The sequence below is a fragment of the Lepidochelys kempii genome, chromosome 5 (assembly GCF_965140265.1).
Source record: "Lepidochelys kempii isolate rLepKem1 chromosome 5, rLepKem1.hap2, whole genome shotgun sequence".
Lineage (NCBI taxonomy): Eukaryota > Metazoa > Chordata > Testudines > Cheloniidae > Lepidochelys > Lepidochelys kempii.
The window spans coordinates 129,403,083-129,420,893 of record NC_133260.1 but is presented as its reverse complement, the minus strand read 5'-3'; the positions used below and the strand labels follow the sequence as shown (position 1 = coordinate 129,420,893).

Here is a 17,811-nt window from a genome sequence, read left to right as displayed (position 1 = left end):
GTCACTTGTTACTTAGATTTCAGTACTTTTACAAAATCTAAATACAGTAGACCTGAAAAACTCAAGTTATACTACAGTTGCCAAAATAGATGATACAATGCATCAAAATGATATGCATTTACTCTTTTTAAAGTAGTATGTATCCTCTTATTCACTAAATATGCAATGAACTGACTTCAAGTTAATACTTGTTATACTTTTGGATTCTGTAAGTCTGAAGAGTGCTCAGACAGCTGGAACTTACGTCCACAATGAACAAGCTATACTTTTTGTCTCTTCTACATTTGAGACTATAGGTTATACTTTGCTTTGTAAAGAAGTATTTAGGACAGTTTTCATTTCAAGCATTTTACAACCTCAGCTTTCATTCTTAATGTAGTTCCAATACACATCATGTTGATTTGTTCAGTAATTAGGGTCACATGAAAAATACAAAGATCTTGCAGAATTCAAAATTTACCCAGTTCTATAGAAAAGGAGTACTTGCGGCACCTTAGAGACTAACATATTTATTTGAGCATAAGCTTTCGTAAGCTACAGCTCACTTCATCGGATGCATTCAGTGGAATTGAGCTGTAGCTCACGAAAGCTTATGCTCAAATAAATATGTTAGTCTCTAAGGTGCCGCAAGTACTCCTTTTCTTTTTGCGGATACAGACTAACATGGCTGCTACTCTGAAACCAGCTCTATAGGTGACTCATTTGGTTTTTCACGTTTTATCATTCTAACAGGCTAATTCCTAAATCAACTACCTTGCCCTACAAATTGGTGTGCTAATTTTTTTTTTTTTTTTTTTTTTTTTACAGTACATGTTCATATGTAGATTTGCTTCAACAATGCTTTGAAGAGAGATTGATACTGTACCTTTTATGAGAAGGCCAAATGCCAGGTGGACAGCGTTTCATACTGAACATATAAACCGCAGCCTCCGCAGTAGTGAAGAGACGGCAAAAACATAAAAAAGAGCAAACTACAACAGCAGATGCTGCTCTTCCATCCTACAAAAAATTGTGACCTAAAGTTATTAAACCTAGTTGAAAATGTTAAGAAAATTACTGAAGAACATGCCTGTCTACACAAGAAGCCAAGTTCATATCCTTTATTTCAAGTTATGAACTAGGCATAATTTAAGTTGATAATGGCTGGTTTTGAACCACAGTTTTACTAATAAGGCTTTAATGTCGTGGGATCAGTGGCAAATTTCTTTAATAATTAAAATTAAATGTTTTTAAAGATGAAACATAAAAGCTAAGCAAGAAATAAACTGAATTAATTGCTCATTTGAATGCTAGCAATTACTGAATAGCTACTAACTTGAGCTTTATATTATCTCAGAGTTCTGAGTGGTCATTTTCTTAGCATCAAGAAAAGGAGTACTTGTGGCACCTTAGAGACTAACCAATTTATTTGAGCATGAGCTTTCGTGAGCTACAGCTCACTTCATCAGATGTTTACCCCACATATCTATTCAGGGGACACCATCACAGGGCCTAATAACATCAGCCACACTATCAGAGGCTCGTTCACCTGCACATCCACCAATGTGATCTAAGTCTGCTGCAGTTTCCACGGTAAACATCTGATGAAGTGAGCTGTAGCTCACGAAAGCTCATGCTCAAATAAATTGGTTAGTCTCTAAGGTGCCACAAGTACTCCTTTTCTTTTTGCGAATACAGACTAACACGGCTGTTCCTCTGAAACCTTTCTTAGCATCAGTACCCAAATTTTTAACCACATTGTCTGGCTGCTGAGTGTGAGATCCATTTTAGGCACTTCTTCTGCTGACAAGTTAAGGGGCTTCCATTACAGCGCCAGTAAGCCTTGAGGTGCACAGGAATAACCAGCAAAGCCATGCAGTCAACATTGGCTCCAATTCCTGCCCAGCAATACATCTTTGGTAATTACTCATATTTAGAGGAACACAGAGGGAAGTCTGAGACATTACAGAAAAATTCTTGAGCAAAAATGTCATTTTGACAGGGCAAAACATTCAGGAAATGCAACACAATTAAGACCACATAAGAGAAAGAAATAGTTAATTGGTAAACAAGTCTCTGATGACAGAGCTTTGCACTTCATACAGAAGCTTGATAATTTACAGAACGGAAACAGGAGAAATGTCAATATAAGGGGGTTGTGAAAAAGAAAAGCATGTACTTCAGTTAATTTGTCCCACCACATTTTGATGGGAAGGTGGTGACTGAATATAGTAACAAAGCTAGTGCTTGGATCAGAAGTCATTAAGAGAGTAATCCAATGCAAAAAAAAGTCTGAGCCTGCTGAACTCTGAAGATCTCTCCCCCACACCCTCCCAACAACTTCAAAGCAAGTTAACAGATTATGGCTACATTATTTCACAGTAGGAGTGCAACCTTCTTAAAATACTATGTACATCAGCAAAATATGAATTTCAGTAGCACAGGTCAAATATAGCCATTTGGTGAACTATTTAAACTGGAAGGCTTATTTAAATGAAGTCATTGTAGTTTTATCATCGAGTTCTAAATGTGACTGTTCATTAAGGATGACCATCATTCTGTCTGCATAAACCCCAAGTTATTAGGCTTTACTACAGGTGAACACGTAAGGGAGGGGGTATAATGGTGCAGTGCAGCCTCCTGACAGCTACTTCATTCTATGGGCTAGAATGGCAGCTTCTGCACCAATTGTGAAGGAATGGTAGGGCCACTGGATGTATTATTAGAAATCCCATAGCCCCTCTAAGTCTAGAAGGCGCTTCGTTAAATGTGGCTTACGTGGGGCAAAAAGCTTTACTTGAGGTTTCCACATAAAGATTACTTACTTCTAAAGTAGCAGGGCTTATATTATGAAATACAGTGTTACTGGTTCATTCAGGGGAGGCCCTGCACAAATACATGGGTAAAGAAGAATTATAAATCCTTTACATTAATCCTTAATTTTGTTTTTCCAGCTCCTTGCATGCTGTTTCACCTCTATGGGGAAATATCAACAGAACTACGATCATCATTAAGACACTATCTAGTTCTCTGAAGTTTGTTTAGCTCCTGGATCACAGCTTCAGAATGAAAGACACTTTAGGCTTATGCAGTTACTCAGAAAATTTACTGTATCTTCTAATTAAAACCACCAGTTCGGAGACTTCTTTTGTTTTTCTGGTTTCTAAACAGAGGAACTTCTAGTAAGAAGAATCTGAGATCTGCATATGGCAGGTATTGCTCTTTTCTATTAAAGTAGAGGAATTTATGCCAGTACTATGTGGAGTGTCTGACCTGCAGCCATACCTCACTCAAGCTTTCCATCATGTCACATCTCAAACAGGGCTGAACCATGTATGTGCATTAAAAAGAGATCTCCATAGACTATTGCAAGAAATGGTGTTAACTCATGAGATATCACTCCTGAGTCTGTACTGAAACAGTGCCTTAAGCATGGTATTTAGAGACACTACACTGGTGGAGGTACCATCTTAGATGTCAACTAGACTCCTAAACACACATGGAATTTTTAAACAATCACAGTTTTTCCTGTGAGAGCTGTGTATTAACTAAAGTTGTACTGGGAAGCAAAAAGGGAATGTATTTAACTTTTCTTCTTCTTGACCTATTGAACACCAAATTGGTGCAAGTTACACTATTTTACCACATAAGCTCCTTTTTTTTTTCCCCAAAAGAAAACACACACGTAGACTGCTACAGAATTGGCTTAAGACTGTAAAAATCAATGTTACTCATAAAAGGATTAATACTGCAATCCTCACGGTCACCAAAAGCTGGACTAGATGAAAAATTTCAGATGTACCTACTACTTACAAGGCAGTGTACAATGCAAACTTTTTTGTGATCTTGCTTTAGCCATAAATGCATGTTCTTGCAAATGCTGTAAAGGTTTTGAAGATTTGGTGCACGTCTTGCTGGCCAACCACATTCAGAAACCTGGGTTGGGGAATGAGGTAAGAGGTAAGAAAATAAAAGTGACTACTACAACACTTATATAAGCTGTAACAACAACAAATTGGCAGTTCTGCATGTAAATATTAAATCCAAGAACAAATTTAAACAGGAGCAGTCTCAAATGAGATCTTAATTTGGATAAGCTCTTCACAATATTCAGCCCGAAAGGTCCTTAATCCTGACTGTTGTCTCTGGGTGCTACAGCAATACAAATAAACAGCTACAACATGAAGTTGCACAAGGCTGTTTAAATATCGGGGGTAAGTTACAATAAAAACCACACTGCACCAAGTCTCAGAGGCTGGGTCAGCTGGCTCAGGTGGAGGGGCTACAAAATTGTAGTGTACAGGTTTGAGCTTGGGCGGAAGCATGGGCTCTGAGACCACCCACATCATGGGGTCTCAGACCCCAGGCTCCAGTTTGAGTCTGAACATCTACACAGTAATTTACAGACCCGCAGCCTGAGCCCCGCGAACTGGAGTCAGCTGATCCAGCCCAGCTGTGGCTGTACTGTGGGTCTTTTATTGAAGCATAGACAGACCCCCAAACACACTACGTAATCCTCCTAAAAAGACTGTCTTAATGTCAGGGTCAGAAAAAATTGGCAGAACGGAGAGTTCTGCTGACTTAGGCAGGTTCTGGGCACCCAGAAACTATATTAGAATGGGAGAAGCTATTACATTAGAATGGGAGTCAAAATAAGCTGGGAGAGGATTCAAAACTAGCATTAACTTCAACTGTAATGAACGCAAAAGACAAGAAAGTTCTGAGAAAGTCTTGTATTGGTGGATGAGCATAGGAGCGAGAACTTAAGCATGAATTAGAGAAATAGCTGCCTGCCAGGCCTAGATTATCCACAGATGAGGAAACATCCATTTTGCAATGGCTAGTCAGTGGAGTATTGAAGTTATAAGCATGTTGTGTTCCTCTGTGATCGTAACATCACAATGAGTCTCAAAGGTGAGTCTTTCTGGACACTGAAGGAGTCTTGAATGCTATTAGCTTCTGACATGGCTGCTTTCATTCAGCAGGATACTCTAAATTTAGAAACTGTCTTCTTTTTGTGTCCACAACAATGAATTAATGAGTCCAATTTGTAGCATGACTATATTGTGGAGACAAAATTTTTGCCCTGCTAATATCCAGAGAATTAAGTAGCATGTCCTTTAGGTGTATGAGGTTCAAACAAAGATGAAAAGAAAAAGCTTCCGGATTCAAGGGAAACAAAGAGCTTATTTTCCAGAATAAATTTCTGTGTGTGAAGGAAACCTTGTTTTCATAGGTCTTCAAATACCTCTGGCTATTGATGGGAACCTTATCAAGATCAGTTTGAGCAACAGCATTTGACAAGTGCAGATCCACACTTACCTTCTGACTACAATGGAACAAGGAAGGACCATGTCACTGACCGGCTAAATGAACAGTAAGGCCTGACAAACTTCAGGAGGTCACTTAAGGCTTTGGATTTGCCAATTTCAAACAGTGCCTTCACCCATGCCAAGGAGGCTCGGGCTGTTACTGCATGGGCAAACAAACACTTTAAATATGCCTGCTAAGGAACTGTATATCTTATGGGTAGACTTGAGTTTTCTGTCCAGGGAATGAGATTTCTGTAAACTGCAAATGTGATTTGAATTGGAAACTTTGGATAAAGTTAGACTTTTTTTTATTATTAATTATTATTATTATTATTATTATTATTAAAGGAAAAATGGTGCATTTGGAGGACCTTTTTAAATTTTTTTTAGTGTTGGAGGCATGTTGCTGATAAAGCTCTTACTTTCAGGATTTTTCCAAATGCATTATGGGTCACAATAATCTTAGCATTAACATTGTGCACCCCAGAAACCTTTAGGCGAAGACCCTAAAGATCCCTCAATCTTTCAGGCTTAGTCACTTTCCAGGCAGCTTGAGGCAAACAGCTCATCCTCCCTATCTGAATTCTAATCCTCAGGCTCCCATTTGCAGACAGAGGGAATTCTCTTTTAGGTCTGAGGTGCTACCTCGTGTCCTTCTATGGCGAGGAGGGGACTTGTGGGAAGAAGGGGTAAATGGCAAGGACAGGCCAATGGAAAGCACGGTGCTGGGCAGACACATGATTTGGGGGGAGAAGGGGGCAGAGGAATATTATTTAACTCTTATATGGATGAAGAGGGATGTTAATGGAGAGATCCCATCTTACAGCTTAAGGTCCAAGAAGGGACCTGGAATAGATGAGACTTCCAGACTATCCAACACTAACACAGAGAAGGGCAGGCTGGGTTATGCTGCATCCACCATTTCAGGAAGCAGCAAGGAGTAGGCATGGCTAGATCGCTCACTTGAGCGAGGGCGACATTTGTGGGCTGGGTCCAGATGGAAGAGAAAGATGGAAAAAGGAGAAATCCCAGTAGCGAAGCCATCATAAGTAGCCCCCACGGCAGTGAGGGAAGCCTCTGCAAACAGGTGGAACACAGGTTTGTTCCTGAACCTCATGTACTATATACATATACGGAGGTTCTGGGTGCCTAGATGTTTCTTCAGCAAAGCTACACCATTCCAGTAAGTGGAAAAATCCTTCCTATTACCAAGTCTGAATTGGTGGTAAAAGCATGGCAGAGGTAATGTTGCCATGAGACCTTTAACTTTTGTAATTGCTCATTTGTGAGTTTAACTATGCATCCTAAACATTGGATTGCAGAAAACTGTAGCATGTAATACAACAATTAGTGGTAGATCTACTCAATTTATTGTGTTCAAAGACCTACTAAAGGAAAAAAATCAATATGCAAGAAAAACACATACACACCCTATTATGAAATCTTGAAGACCTGTATGTTCTTGGAGATAGATTGTAAACGGCATAGTGTCCAGGGTGTTTAGAGTCTAAAAATAACCGTACATCTTCTATGTTATTTTTGATGGCAGATTCTACACCTTCTGCTGGAAAGGACATCACTGAAAACAGAACATCACCAATGTTTGAGGTATCAACTTTTACAAAACCACAGTTAAAAACAATGATTAAGAAAGATGAAGCTATCATACCAGCAATTCTGGAAGTGATATATGATATATCTAAATCTCCCTTTGCATAACTGAAATAAAAAAAACAGGTCTAAGTTAATATATTTAAAAAATGAATTCATTCAAATGCAAATAGAAATTTCTGAAGCAGTAGTAAGAGCTCTGCTTAAAGCAGGATAGCTGTGCACTGCAGGGTAACACAAATACTACAAGACCAAATACATTTAGCTAAGAAAGGTAGCTGTTGTGGAAATAGATTAGATTTTCAAATGGAGACTTTTTTTTTTTTAAACTTGCACTTACGCATGAGGAGGCTAACAAATCTTAACCAATGCAGTTATGACATATGGTGGCATGACTGAAGCAACTCACCTGCTTATCAACTTCCAGCTATTCAAACCTTTTTATCAGTATCTTCCTACGTTAGGTACTTCTATGGACCTCATTACTACAGTATCAAAGTGTCTCAAACTTTAATGCATTTATCCTCAACGCCCTATGAGGTATGGAAGTGCTATTATCCCCATTTCACAGATAAGGAAGTGGAGCACAGAGATTAAGCGACTTACGTAACAGCACACAGGGAGTACGGGGCAGAGGAGAGAATTATACCTAGGTCTCCCAAGTCTCTGACTAGCACCCATCCTTCTTTCCTACACAGGCTCTTATTTCCTAAGCAGTAATTAAATGTTTCCCATTTTATGATTTATATTTGAATTCTATTTTGGAGACTATCTAGTAGGTAAATTGAATATTTAAGATGCACTTCCATGAAAAGTAGCCAGTATGAATTTACAGAAGACAGATCATTGCTAAAAATGTAAGGAAGAAGTTATGTATATACAGCATTTGAACTGGAAAGTAGCTTTTGAAAGAGGGCTTCAAGACACTAGCAGGTAAGGTATCGTATTGTACATGGGTGGACCACATAGGTAGCAAGCTGTTCAGCAATAATAAGTAAGCAGGAAAGAAAACACTTACGAGGTACAGAAAACTAGATCAAACTACAATTAGTATTTGGACAATTTGTTACAAGGGGGTTTAAATCTGTCTACGACATGGAAGATAAATGACTTGTAATGGTAGTAATCTATATACAGTAGGGTTACTCTAAGAGGGGAAAAAAGGAGACATCATCATGAAGTCTTCCTGCAGGATAGAGAATAAACTAAATGCTAGCATTAATCTTCAGAGATTCTGTCTGCTCCACCACCACACAGCTCCTGGGGACTTTGAAAATAGGGGGCAGTAAAAAAAAAAAAAAGTCCAAAACAAAAACACTTTTTTTTACAAAAAAAAGTTTTGTAGCACTTCCCAACCCAAGATCTCAAAGTGTTTTATGAAACTTGACAGCTCCCTTATGAGGTAAATTCCTATTACCACTATTGTACAGATTGAGGAACAAAAAGATGAAGCACAGATGACTCACTCCAGGTAGAAGTCTGACCCAGCCAGGAATAGAAACCTGATCCCCTGACTTCCACGTTGGTGTTTCACCCACAAGAACACCATTCCTCTCAAAATAGCTTGGACAGACAAGGCGCACAGACAGATAAAAATGGAAATCTAATTTTCTATAGGTAAATATGGTAATGAAGGCACAGATCTAAGGGCATGGTACAGGCCAGTTAAGACAAACTCCTCTAGACAACATTTGATTTATCACTTTATTGAATGTCTGCTCTAGATGATCAATCAGTGTTCATTTGACCTTCAACAGGGATCAATTCAACCATGTGCTGAAAGGGGAAGTGTTCTAGCCATACCAATATTTATGCCTTTTTCTGGTGGAAGTAGCCCACTTGTCAGCCCTCAGGCATAGTGGGAAACGTAACAGGAAATGAAGAGGTATGAATTATTATTTAGCGCTGTAAAGGTATTTAAACAAAACCAGAAGCTTTAGCTACATGTTCAACAAATAGTTTACCTATACAAATGAAGGCTCATTTTATCAATGGGCCTTGACAAACAGTGGCTAGATTTAGTTTGCTTAGTAGTAAACTCGATTGGGGGGGGTGGGGGCAGGGGGAGAGAGTCACACACAATGGGCAAATATCTAAAATTAGCAACTAAATTCACAAAACAAGCTGGTTAATACAACTATACCTAATTACCTTGGACTGCTAACGGATACAGGTGTGAAATGATGAAAAGTTAACCAAGAAAAAAAAAATGGTCAGAGGAAATCAGCACAAGATATCAAGAAATCATAGCAAATGATTTTGAATGACAAATCACATTCATTCAATTCATGTGCTAATACTTGAAAGTATCCTTCCTTTTACAAGTTTGCCAATTCTTAAAGCAATGAACATTACCAAGTATGCCGTTTATGTTGCAAATTATGTTCTAAAAGGAGTCACAAAGGTAGTCCTCAAATTCACACCAATCCTGTACGACATAGCCTTGTTTCATAAAACAGAATTTAAACATCGAGCCATCTAGTGCCAAACCAAAGTTCCATGCACTGAAACAAACCAAAGCCCATTTCTGAATTGAGCCAAGAAACAAAATGCATCCGATGAAGTGAGCTGTAGCTCACGAAAGCTTATGCTCAAATAAATTGGTTAGTCTCTAAGGTGCCACAAGTACTCCTTTTCTTTTTGCAGATACAGACTAACACGGCTGCTACTCTGAAACTAGTAAAGAAATTATCCAGCAATAAAAGGCACCTAATTGTTGCCTGGACTCTTAGGCTGTAAACTCCTTGGAGCAAGGACCATGCCTCCCTTTCCATTGTGCAGCAACTAGCAAAACAGGACCCAGATCCTGACTGGGGACTCTGTTACCACAAACACACACTAGTGGAAATTAGCAAGTTACCCAGTTTACCTTCTGGCAAGTACATAACCCACACTTCCCAGAGACTACACAACAAGAACAATAATTATTAGTCTCAAATATTACAACACCGTTAAGATGAACAAACTTTTGATTTACCAAGTTTGAATCAATATCTACTGTACATGAAAAGAAGAGACTGAAGACTGTTTGGCATTTTAGAGTTCAAACCATTTAAGAGAGGAGTTGTCTAAAGCTAGGTTTGAGACTTACATGCATTTTATAAAAATTATAGGTTGTGAAAACTGTAAAATGTACCTAACCATCTGAAGTACTACATATGTATTAGTTATGCTCAGATTAATGCAATATAAAATAGGACTAATTAAAACAAATCCTATTTTAAAAGTGTTAGAATTAAAATATTGACAGGGAGTAATCTTAAATCAAGCATACAGGATAGTAAGGCAAAGCTGCAGATTTGAGGGTCCCTATGAGTATGGTTGAAGTGACTAAGAATAGAAGAACAGGTTACAGAAGCAGTACAGGAAGAAACAAAATCTCATTCATTGCCACCTTGGATACTGGCTCAATGTCATCTGGGGTAGTCAGAGGTATTGAAATCCCCTAGTCCTTACAGGGCCAAAACCAAAGCAGATTCCATACAAAATTGTGAAGAGGTCAGAGGCAACCTTCTGGGCAATACCTGTGCACGCAACAGCTGTGTGGTAAGATCATTCCATCACCCTCCCAAATCCAATATGGTTACATTCAATCACAAAAAGTATTTAAAAAAAATAATAAAATGGTGGAATGGGCTGGACCAAGAACCTTATGGGCTCAAATGTTCTCTATTAATGAAAGTCAAAGAAGCAATGTTCGAGTTGCTCAGCGAAGTCCCATTCCAACCAACTTGACCCAATCATCTGAGTGAGACAACCGTCAGAAGCAGCTCAGGAGCTAGTATTTTCTCCCATAATGTAAGAAAAAGTGACCGCTTATCCTAAGAAATCTACCAGCAATAAAACTCTTGACGTGTTTACAGAGCCCCTACACCCTAATGACTCATTTCAACCAGTAGAACTGCAACACACAAGCTAACTTGGGACGAAGGGTCATGATTGGTTGAGTTCCTCTCATGTCAGAATGGTCCCACTAAAGATTGATGTGAGCTATTGACCATGGCCTGCCTCTAAGTATACTTAGATTTATGAATTGTTAATAACAATTACAAACCAGTTGCTTCAGACGTGGCCTACACAAGAGTTTTGAATGAGTTTTAACTATTAACAGAATAAACAGGCTCTTCAAACTTCCTTAAGATCGTTAGTTAGACTAAGCTCGAGGGCAAGGACAATCTGTGTGGGTTTGTCAAATGCCTACCACAGTGTGACCCTGATTCATGACTGGGGCCCATAGGTACTAGTGCAATACTCAAAATCATCATAATGAATAAAAAGTCTGAAACAAATGCTAAATTTCTTAGAGAACCCATTTAAAATTATCTTCAGCTCAAACTTATTTATTTATAAAGTTAACAGAAAATTCATTAGGAAATCTCAGTGAGTAAGTACTGTAAGTTTGGGGAGGATGCTCTGTAGTCACCATACAAAGAGGATGAACTCTAGTTTAGAATGCAAAGATCAACCTTACTAGGGAGTCACAACCAACACATCCATAATACAGCACTAAAACTTTGCACAGAACTTGATAGAAATAAAAAATATGGTCCCTGCCACAAAGAGATTAGTCTAAATCAAACAATTACAGGAAATTATCGGGTACAGGAATTGGGCAGTATCCCTTTAAATAGTTTGAGAGCCCTCTAGTGATGCTCACTGTGTTTCCTATTTAGGAAACTGCCAGAGCAGCAGTGTAAATATGTAGTCAGGTCTTGCATCTTGTGTATTTAATTAAAAGTTATCTGGACTCCACTGCGCCCAAGTAGTTCCTTCATATTAGATTTGTTGTGTGAAAAGTCAAGGACAAAAAAAAATGCACATAAGACAAAGGAAGCAGTAAGAAGGGGAGGGGGGGTGAGCATTAAAACAATGAAGATAATGTGAGGTGTATTCTATGCCCTGGTCTACACTAGAACTTTAGTCGAATTTAGCAGCGTTAAACCGATGTAAACCTGCACCCATCCACACAATGAAGCCCTTTATTTCGACTTAAAGGGCTCTTAAAATCGATTTCCTTACTCCACCCCGACAAGTGGATTAGCGCTTAAATCGACGTTGCCAGCTCAAATTTGGGGTACTGTGGACACAATTCGACTGTATTGGCCTCCGGGAGCTATCCCAGAGTGCTCCATTCTGACCACTCTGGACAGCACTCTCAACTCAGATGCACTGGCCAGGTACACAGGAAAAGAACCGCAAACTTTTGAATCTCATTTCCTGTTTGGCCAGCATGGCAAGCTGCAGGTGACCACGCAGAGCTCATCAGCAGAGGTGACCATGCAGAGCTCATCAGCAGAGGTGACCATGATGGAGTCCCAGAATCGCAAAAGAGCTCCAGCATGGACTGAACGGAAGGTACGGGATCTGATCGCTGAATGGGGGAGAGGAATCTATGCTATCAGAACTCCGTTCCAGTTTTCGAAATCGCAAAACCTTTGTCAAAATCTCCCAGGGCATGAAGGACAGAGGCCATAACAGGGACCCGAAGCAGTGCCTCATGAAACTTAAGGAGCTGAGGCAAGCCTACCAGAAAACCAGAGAGAGGCGAACGGCCGCTCCGCATCAGAGCCCCAAACATGCCGCTTCTATGATGAGCTGCATGCCATTTTAGGGGGTTCAGCCACCACTACCCCCGCTGTGTTGTTTGACTCCTTCAATGGAGATGGAAGCAACACGGAAGCAGGTTTTGGGGACGAAGAAGAAGATGAGGAGGAGGAGGAGGAGGAGGTTGTAGATAGCTCACAGCAAGCAAGCGGAGAAACCGGTTTTCCCGACAGCCAGGAACTGTTTCTCACCCTGGACCTGGAGCCAGTACCCCCCAAACCCACCCAAGGCAGCCTCCTGGACCCGGCAGGCAGAGAAGGGACCTCCGGTGTGTGTACCTTTTAAAAAACTATACATGGTTTAAAAGCAAGCATGTGAAAGGATTAATTTGCCCTGGCATTCGTGGCTCTCCTGGATGTACTCCCAAAGCCTTTGCAAAAGGTTTCTGGGGAGGGCAGCCTTATTGCTTCCTCCATGGTAGGACACTTTACCACTCCAGGCCAGTAGCACGTACTCGGAAATCGTTGTAGAACAAAGCATTGCAGTGTATGTTTGCTGGCGTTCAAACAACATCCGTTCTTTATCTCTCTGTGTTATCCTCAGGAGAGTGAGATATCATTCAGGGTCACCTGGTTGAAACAGGGTGCTTTTCTTCAGGGGACACTCAGAGGTGCCCATTCCTGCTGGGCTGTTTGCCTGTGGCTGAACAGAAATGTTCCCCACCGTTAGCCACGGGGAGGGGGAAGGATGAGGGGGTAGCCACGCGGTGGGGGGAGGCAAAATGCGACCTTGTAACGAAAGCACATGTGCTATGTATGTAATATTAACCCTGAAAGAGTGTAGCCACTGTTTATAAAATGTGTCGTTTTAAATACCGCTGTCCCTTTTTTTTTCCTCCACCAGCTGCATGTGTTTCAATGATCACAGGATCTTCTCCTTCCCAGAGGCTAGTGAAGATTAGAAAGAGAAAAAAACGCACTCGTGATGAAATGTTCTCTGAGCTCATGCTGTCCTCCCACACTGACAGAGCACAGACGAATGCGTGGAGTCAAATAATATCAGAGTGCAGGAAAGCACAAAAATGACCGGGAGGAGAGGTGGTGGCCTGAAGAGAGGGCTGAAGCTCAAATGTGGTGGCAGCGTGATGAGAGGAGGCAGGATTCAATGGTGAGACTGCTGGAGGATCAAACCAGTATGCTCCAGTGTATGGCTGAGCTGCAGCAAAGGCAGCTGGAGCACAGACTGCCACTACAACCCCTGTGTAACCAACCGCCCTCCTCCCCAAGTTCCATAGCCTCCACGCCCAGACGCCCAAGAACGCAGTGGGGGGCCTCCGGCCAACCAGCCACTCCACCACAGAGGATTGCCCAAAAAACAGAAGGCTGGCATTTAATAAATTTTAAAGTTGTAAACTTTTAAAGTGCTGTGCTTAAAGTGCTGTGTGGCATTTTCCTTCCCTCCTCCACTTCCCCTCCTGGGCTACCTTGTAGTCATCCCCCTATTTGTGTGATGAATGAATAAAGAATGCATGAATGTGAAGCAACAATGACTTTATTGCCTCTGCAAGCAATGATCCAAGGGAGGAGGAGAGGGTGGTTAGCTTACAGGGAAGTAGAGTGAACCAAGGGGCGGGGGGTTTCATCAAGGAGAAACAAACAGAACTTTCACACCGTAACCTGGCCAGTCATGAAACTGGTTTTCAAAGCTTCTCTGATGCATACCGCGCCCTCCTGTGCTCTTCTAACCGCCCTGGTGTCTGGCTGCACGTAACCAGCAGCCAGGCAATTTGCCTCAACCTCCCACCCCGCCATAAACGTCTCCCCCTTACTCTCACAGATATTGTGGAGCACACAGCAAGCAGTAATAACAGTGGGAATATTGGTTTCGCTGAGGTCTAAGCGAGTCAGTAAACTGCACCAGCGCGCCTTTAAACGTCCAAATGCACATTCTACCACCATTCTGCACTTGCTCAGCCTGTAGTTGAACAGCTCCTGACTACTGTCCAGGCTGCCTGTGTACGGCTTCATGAGCCATGGCATTAAGGGGTAGGCTGGGTCCCCAAGGATAACTATAGGCATTTCAACATCCCCAACAGTTATTTTCTGGTCTGGGAATAAAGTCCCTTCCTGCAGCTTTTGAAAGAGACCAGAGTTCCTGAAAATGCGAGCGTCATGTACCTTTCCCGGCCATCCCACGTTGATGTTGGTGAAACGTCCCTTGTGATTCACCAGAGCTTGCAGCACTATTGAAAAGTACCCCTTGCGGTTTATGTACTCGGCGGCTTGGTGCTCTGGTGCCAAGATAGGGATATGGGTTCCGTCTACGGCCCCACCACAGTTAGGGAATCCCATTGCAGCAAAGCCATCCACTATGACCTGCACATTTCCCAGGGTCACTACCCTTGATATTAGCAGATCTTTGATTGCGTGGGTTACTTGCATCACAGCAGCCCCCACAGTAGATTTGCCCACTCCAAATTGATTCCCAACTGACCGGTAGCTGTCTGGTGTTGCAAGCTTCCACAGGGCTATCGCCACTTGCTTCTCAGCTGTGAGGGCTGCTCTCATCTTGGTATTCATGTGCTTCAGGGCAGGGGAAAGCAAGTCACAAAGTTCCATGAAAGTGCCCTTACGCATGCGAAGGTTTCGCAGCCACTGGGAATCGTCCCAGACCTGCAACACTATGCGGTCCCACCAGTCTGTGCTTGTTTCCCGAGCCCAGAATCGGCGTTCCACAGCATGAACCTGCCCCATTAGCACCATGATGCATGCACTGGCAGGGCCCATGCTTTCAGAGAAATCTGTGTCCATGTCCTGATCACTCACGTGACCGCGCTGACATCGCCTCCTCACCCGGTATCGCTCTGCCAGGTTCTGGTGCTGCATATACTGCTGGATAATGCGTGTGGTGTTTAATGTGCTCCTAATTGCCAAAGTGAGCTGAGCGGCCTCCATGCTTGCCTTGGTATGGCGTCCACACAGAAAAAAGGCGCGGAACGATCGTCAGAGCAACGGCAGACAGAGGGAGGGGCGACTGACGACATGGCTTACAGGGAATTAAAATCAACAAAGGGGGTGGCTTTACATCAATGAGTATTTCAGGCAGGACTTCACGGAGGGTTCCAATAAGAAATGGTGCACCTAAGTTACCGTTCTTATTGGAACAAGCAGGTTGGTCTGGCCTCTGATTGATACATGTCTAGATTTACCTCGCTGCACCTTCTCTGTGAGTGACTGCAGAGTGACCTAGAGGAATGAGTCCCCTAGACGGGAGAGAGGGAGGAAGCAAAAGAGTACAAAAAAAATCTGGTCTATTTCTTGTTCTGATCCACTCCATCTATCTTTTACATCTTTGGCTGGCAGCAGACGGTGCAGAAGGACTGCAAGCCATCCACATCTCATGGCTGCTCGGCAGAAGACGGTGCAGTAGGACTGCTAGCCATCCTCATCTCTTGCCTGCCTGGCAGAAGATGGTACAGTACGACTGCTAGCAATCCGTATCGCTTGCCTGCTCACCATAAGATGGTTCAATAGGACTGACTGCAGGACTAAAGAGAATGACCTGGTCAAGTCACTCCAAATTTAGTCCCTGTGCACATGTCTGCCCAGGCGCTCTTGGCCGACGTGGCCAGGAGCACCTCGGACATGACAATGACGGCTACCAGTCGTACTGTACCGTCTGCTGCCACAAGGCAACGGGTTGATGCTGCTGTGTAGCAATGCAGTACCACATCTGCCAGCACCCAGGAGACATACGGTGACGGTTATCTGAGCGGGCTCCAGGCTTGCCGTGGTATGGTATCTGCACAGGTAACTCAGGAAAAAGGCGCGAAACAATTGTCTGCCCTTGCTTTCACGGAGGGATGGAGGGAACGGGGGCCTGACGATATGTACCCAGAACCACCCGCAACAATGTTTTAGCCCCATCAGGCATTGGGATCTCAACCCAGAATTCCAATGGGCATCGGAGACTGCGGGAACTGTGGGATAGCTACCCACAGTGCAACACTCCAGAAGTCGACTCTAGCCTCGGTACTGTGGAAGCACTCTGCCGAGTTAATGCACTTAGAGCATTTTCTGTGGGGACACACACACTCGAATATATAAAACCGATTTCTAAAAAAACGACTTCTATAAATTCGACCTAATTTTGTAGTGTAGACATACCCTATTATGAATGAGTCTTCTCCATTCAGGTATATTTAAACTGAGTATGACAGAGGAAGACAGGAGTGGCGCTCAGGAGGAACCAAGGTGTGAGTGGGTTTTGAAGGGGAGATGATGCCCGGCACAAAGGCGCTCCAGGCACAGGGGACAGCATGGAAAGAGGCACGAAAATGAAGAGAGCAGAGAATACGAACAAGCAACAAGGTGGCAAGAGTGAGCAGAGGGAAGGTGAGAGCAATGAAAGTTGGGATGTAGGTAGTGCCTTAAATGGGAACAAAAAGTTTGAACTTTTGGTGCAAGAGAACCGGAGCCAGTGGAGGTTGAGAGAGCTGGGGAAAGGAGGGGGAGGAGAATGACTTAGCTGAAAAAGCAGAAAAAGAGTTTTAAGTGCTGCACGTTACATGGACTGACGATAAGCAAGTCAGGAGGTTAATATGAGAACCAAGGGGTAGTCATAGCTTTGCAGCTGGGGAATCTGAGGAAGAGGCAAATTTTAATAGACATATTGTAACAGGAGAAACAAGATTTGGCAAAAGCCTCAATGGGAGGACAGAAGGCAAGGGAACTATCACAAGTAGCTCCAAGGCTGTGAACATGAATGATGGGGGAAGATAGTGCAGCTGTTGAACATAATGGCAAAGGAATGAAAGGAAGATTGTTTAAGTAGTAAGAAAAGAGGTTCAGGTTTCACTGTTTAAGACAGTGGCTCTCAACCCACCACCAGTGGCCTGCTTGCGGCCCAATCAGCACACATCTGCAGCCCATGTGATATCCTCAGGGCCATACAAAGTTGTATATATATTTTGTGGATGCGGCCCACAGAACACAGAGAGCTGCATATGCAGCCCACAATGGTAAATGGTTCAGAGCCACTGGTTTAAACAGAATGATGGAGGAGCCATCAGGAAAAGAACAGGAAGATGAGAACTTGAACAAAGAGAAGTGGAAGATCTGAGAGTCATGTGGCACCACGGAAGGGATTAAGATCACTGACAGGAATAAAAGGTGATAATACACAGACACTTGTAGAGCACCAGAGAGGATCCAATGACAATACTGCTGATGGAACAGGTAGCAAGGCCAAGAGAGAATGAGGCTAGGGAGATATGGAAGCCCAAGAACCTGTGTCTCTAGTAAAAGGTTGTCAAATTCGTCAAAGGCACCATAAATACTGAAAGGAATAAATATGGGGAAAAAGT

General features: G+C 42.4%; 1 protein-coding gene across 4 annotated transcripts in view; it reads right to left on the bottom strand.

The window, feature by feature from the left end:
• The window catches only part of GAK (cyclin G associated kinase), a 149,838-nt gene that overhangs the window by 62,756 nt on the left and 69,271 nt on the right, over nt 1–17,811 (bottom strand). For all 4 annotated transcript variants that reach the window (XM_073345848.1, XM_073345849.1, XM_073345850.1 and 1 more), the window contains exons 12-15: nt 6,961–7,010; nt 6,722–6,870; nt 3,793–3,915; nt 866–999 (exon numbers count right to left, since the gene is read on the bottom strand). In XM_073345848.1, the coding sequence (XP_073201949.1) occupies nt 866–999; nt 3,793–3,915; nt 6,722–6,870; nt 6,961–7,010 (456 nt within the window). The remainder of the gene's footprint in view (nt 1–865; nt 1,000–3,792; nt 3,916–6,721; nt 6,871–6,960; nt 7,011–17,811) is intronic.